The sequence below is a fragment of the Neoarius graeffei genome, chromosome 10 (genome assembly GCF_027579695.1).
Source record: "Neoarius graeffei isolate fNeoGra1 chromosome 10, fNeoGra1.pri, whole genome shotgun sequence".
Taxonomy (NCBI): Eukaryota; Metazoa; Chordata; class Actinopteri; order Siluriformes; family Ariidae; genus Neoarius; species Neoarius graeffei.
In genome coordinates, this window is record NC_083578.1 from 89,737,781 (window position 1) to 89,743,002 (window position 5,222).

The 5,222-nt window shown below is 36.0% G+C and overlaps 1 protein-coding gene across 4 annotated transcripts in view; it reads left to right on the plus strand.

Annotated features, from left to right (window-relative positions):
- nexn (nexilin (F actin binding protein)) overlaps nucleotides 1-3,967 on the plus strand; it is a 48,523-nt gene extending 44,556 nt beyond the window's left edge. For all 4 annotated transcript variants that reach the window (XM_060930943.1, XM_060930945.1, XM_060930946.1 and 1 more), the window contains one exon: nucleotides 2,906-3,967. In XM_060930943.1, coding sequence (XP_060786926.1) covers nucleotides 2,906-2,919 — 14 coding nt within the window. In that variant the 3' untranslated portion in view covers nucleotides 2,920-3,967. The remainder of the gene's footprint in view (nucleotides 1-2,905) is intronic.
- Nucleotides 3,968-5,222: the final 1,255 nt, after the last annotated feature.

Consider the following 5,222-nt stretch of genomic DNA (forward strand, 5'->3'; position numbering starts at 1 on the left):
ATATTTCTGCATAAATACGACCTAAAACATCATCAGATTTTCACACAAGTCTTAAAAGTAGATAAAGAGAACCCAGTTAAACAAATGAGACAAAAATATTATACTTGGTCATTTATTTATTGAGGAAAATGATCCAATATTACATATCTGTGAGTGGCAAAAGTATGTGACCCTTTGCTTTCAGTATCTGGTGTGACCCCCTTGTGCAGTAATAACTGCAACTGAACGTTTGCGGTAACTGTTGATCAGTCCTGCACACCGGCTTGGAGGAATTTTAGCCCATTCCTCCGTACAGAACAGCTTCAACTCTGGGATGTTGGTGGGTTTCCTCACATGAACTGCTCGCTTCAGGTCCTTCCACAACATTTCCATTGGATTAAGGTCAGGACTTTGACTTGGCCATTCCAAAACATTAACTTTATTCTTCTTTAACCATTCTTTGCTAGAACGACTTGTGTGCTTAGGGTCGTTGTCTTGCTGCATGACCCACCTTCTCTTGAGATTCAGTTCATGGACAGATGTCCTGACATTTTCCTTTAGAATTCGCTGGTATAATTCAGAATTCATTGTTCCATCAATAATGGCAAGTTGTCCTGGCCCAGATGCAGCAAAACAGGCCCAAACCATGATACTACCACCACCATGTTTCACAGATGGGATAAGGTTCTTATGCTGGAATGCAGTGTTTTCCTTTCTCCAAACATAACGCTTCTCATTGAAACCAAAAATTCTATTTTGGTCTCATCCATCCACAGAACATTTTTCCAATAGTCTTCTGGCTTGTCCATGTGATCTTTAGCAAACTGCAGACGAGCAGCAATGTTCTTTTTGGAGAGCAGTGACTTTCCCTTTGCAACCCTGCCATGCACACCATTGTTGTTCAGTGTTCTCCTGATGGTGGACTCATGAACATTAACATTAGCCAATGTGAGAGAGGCCTTCATTTGCTTAGAAGTTACCCTGGGTTCCTTTGTGACCTCACTGACTATTACATGCCTTGCTCTTGGAGTGATCTTTGTTGGTCGACCACTCCTGGGGAGGGTAACAATGGTCTTGAATTTCCTCCATTTGTACACAATCTGTCTGACTGTGGATTGGTGGAGTCCAAACTCTTTAGAGATGGTTTTGTAACCTTTTCCAGCCTGATGAGCATCAACAACGCTTTTTCTGAGGTCCTCAGAAATCTCCTTTGTTCGTGCCATGATACACTTCCACAAACATGTGTTGTGAAGATCAGACTTTGATAGATCCCTGTTCTTTAAATAAAACAGGGTGCCCACTCACACCTGATTGTCATCCCATTGATTGAAAACACCTGACTCAAATTTCACCTTCAAAACAACTGCTAATCCTAGAGGTTCACATACTTTTGCCACTCACAGATATGTAATATTGGATCATTTTCCTCAATAAATAAATGACCAAGTATAATATTTTTGTCTCATTTGTTTAATTGGGTTCTCTTTATCTACTTTTAGGACTTGTGTGAAAATCTGATGATGTTTTTGGTCATATTTATGCAGAAATATAGAAAATCCTAAAGGGTTCACAAACTGTCAAGCACCACTGTATGTATTTCCAGAGGCCACATTTCTTTCTTTCTAGAGGCCACACTTTCTTCTTTCTAAAAGCCACATCTCTGTCATTCTAGAAGCCACACTTCTTTCATTCTAGAGGCCACAACTCTTTCTTTCTGGAGGCCACACCACTGTCATTCTAGAGGCCACATTTCTTTCTTTCTAGAGGCCACACTCCCTTCTTCCTAGAAACCACATCTCTGTCATCCTCGAGGCCACATCTCTGTCATTCTACAAGACACACCTCTGTCTTTCTCGAGGCCACACTTCCTTCTTTCTAGAGACCACACCCCTCTGTTTCTAGAGCTAAACCTCTGCCTTTCCAGAAGCCACACCTCTATATTTTTAGAGGCCACACCTCTGTCTTTCTAGAGGCCACACTTCTCAAGAGGCCACACCCATGTCTTTCTAGAGGCCACACTTCTTTCTTTCTGGAGACTACACTTCTTTCTTTCTAGAGGCCACACGTCCTTCTTCTTAGGGGCCACACCTCTGTATTTCTAGAGGCCACACCTCCTTCTTCCTAGAGGCCATATCTCTGTAACATTTTGTAAATTTTTAATTATAATAATGTAATGACATCAGCATATTTTGCCCACTAACAAATTTTCACCAAATGATAAAATCAGCTAATTCACCAACACTTAAGCCAGCTTGCTCAGTTGATGCCACACGCAAATGAAATGACAGCAGACATTTTTACAAAATTTATCTTGTCAATCAATTTTGAAATGTTGATTAGCACTGAACGGCTTCTACATTGTTTTCCGACGTTCACTCTGTGGGCCGTATTCAGAGTTGAGTGCACACTAAAGATTTAATACTGAAATTGTCTCCATCTTGATTTTTGTCAGACCTCAGATGTAACTCCAGACTGAAGTTAGACTGGAAAAAAATGCTATTTACTTCTTCGGTCCGTATTTTCTATCCCTGACTTTTTGCAGACTTAAAATTGACTGCTTGTATTTAAATTCTGGGAGGTAATTCTAATAAATATTCATAAAGAGCCCAGAAAATCCACTTACGCAGCTGCATAACCCGACTCTGAATACTCAGGACTTTCCCAGCATAACTATTAACATAACTTTTGGAAAAAAAGCCACTAAATCTGAATGCAGTCCTTCGAGCTTGTTTTATTGGTAGTTGAATTGTTTTAAAGATTGGTCTGTGTTTATGAATTAATTCTCCTGTTGACTTACAAAAAGGAGTCATTTATAAATAATGAATCACTTATGAATCGTCCATCTCTACTCATCTAATGTGTTTTTCATTGCATGATCATAACTCTCTCTTTCTCTCTCTTTCTGTCTCTCTGTCTCTCTCTCCAGCTGAGGACTACTGACACACCACATCACTCTCTCTCTCTCTCTCTCTCTCTCTCTCTCTGGAACTTTTCTTTTTCATGTCTGTTCTTTTATGAAAATGTTCATATCTCATGGTAGGGCCAAATGTTCTTCTTCAGAGGAGGAAAGCAGCCTGTGTGTGTGTTTTATTTTCACCATTCCTCCAAAGGATCCGCTCGAAGTTGAAGTGAAAGATGTGTTGTTTACATGCCAAAGCTGCCCTCGCTGCCAGAAAGAAGATTTTCAGTGAATTTGTGCCAAAAACACGAAACAGACACACAGTTTCTTTCCATAAGTTGTTCATACATACTCTTCGATTTTGAAAGATTTACGGCTTCAGTAACGCAACAGGGTCAACTGCTGTTTCTACTTTACGGAGGAATGAAGGAAGTCGAGTTGTACTGTTGAAGAGAATCAGTTCTCTCAGAAATCATGACAATCTTGAAAAAGATGAAACTCAAAATCATTATATTGATGGCACTAGCCTAAAAAAAAGTGTGTCATGTTACAAAAAACCAGCAAAGTGTAAACTCCTCCGTCCCAAAGATGTCAGAAAATGTAAAGTTACAGCGTCACATCTGACTGCTACAAAGCGCTGACACTGGAGACTCCTTCCATTAACTATTACAGAAACACCTTTCTCCTCACAGGAAACTTCACCACATCTACGATTTTTTGTAATCGCCGTACACGTTCCTGTGAACACGTCTCCATTATGATAGAAACAATAACGTATTCAGATGAGAGCATGGATATAAACCTGCACTACTCTCAGATCCACTGTTATGGAAAATTAATCAACACCCACACGAGTCGAGTGTTTCTCCTCAGTCATTATCTCACTGATTTCTGACTGATCTGTTCCTTTAACAGTGCTTTATTTTTAAAAGCAACACAAAACCAGCACTTTTCATCCTCTCTGTGATTTAAAGTTGCTCATTTGATGAATTGTTCACATTTTCAGAAGGCCATGTGTTTTTATGTTGGATTAAAGATGATCATGATTAGCTCATAAACACTCTGCTGAGGTTTGCATCCAGTGAGTTTAGTTTAGATTAGAAATATATTTTAAAAATATTTGTGATATTTAAACTTTTAATAAAATGAATACAAATGAAACTGTCGTGTGTTGTTATTTATTTATTTTTTTGTGTGTGGCATCATTATTGACCTGATCTTTACCACAAAAAACAACAACAATAACAACAAAAAAAATTACAGAATAAATTCCTGTTTCTGCCGAGTTTCTGGGGTTTAAACAAGTTAGTTTTAATTTTAGAAATAAAAAGCCTTAATACACAAATTCAACATAGTGAGATAATAATTAAAGTACAAATTATAAATTCTCTTGGCACAATTCTCAACATAAATTCCAACAAGAAAAAAAAAACATATTCAAACTTTAATTTAAAAAATTATATAGAGTATATCTTACTTTTAGGTAAAGTACCAAATCAAAATGTCTGCCTGGACAGTTTTCTTGGAAATAATATACATTTTTAAATAATAATAATAATCATCATAATAATAATAACGTTTATATTTTAATAATAATAGACAATCTTTATTTCATAATAAATATTAATTATGTCTAATAATAATAATAATAATAATAATAATAATAATAATAATAATAATAATTGTTTAATATTCTATTTGCATTTACATGTACTTTTGTAATCTTAAAATGATTTCATGTTTATTTATAGTTCTAATTATAGGTATTATGTGTGAATGAGTGTGTATGAAGTTTAATTGGTAGATTATATCTTGATTATCGTATTTGCCTTGGATTTGTGTGTATTGTAGCTTATTTGAGGCGTGTTTAAGGAGTTTGGTGGGAAAAATGCAAATTTCCTTTCTTTGACGTAAATCACGAATTTTGAAAGTTACAGAGTAAAAAAATAAAAAATAAAATAACAAGAATCATTTGAAAAAGTACACAAAGTATACTGATTCTATCTATCTATCTATCTATCTATCTATCTATCTATCTATCTATCTATCTATCTATCTATCTATCTATCTATCTATCTATCTATCTATCTATCTATAAATTTGTATAATTATAAAACGAGTTTCTACATATATAATTATACATAGTATGCTATAAAATGTTTTTATTTTGTTATAATTATGATAATAATTATTATTTACATTTTACAGTACTTCAAGGGCGCCAGTGACCCATTTTAACCACAAGAGGGCGCTGATGCTGCGTAAAATAACACGTCCGCCAGGAGGACGTATCATTGGCTAGTGCTGCTGTCAATCATTTTCTGAATTAGCCAATCATGTAAGA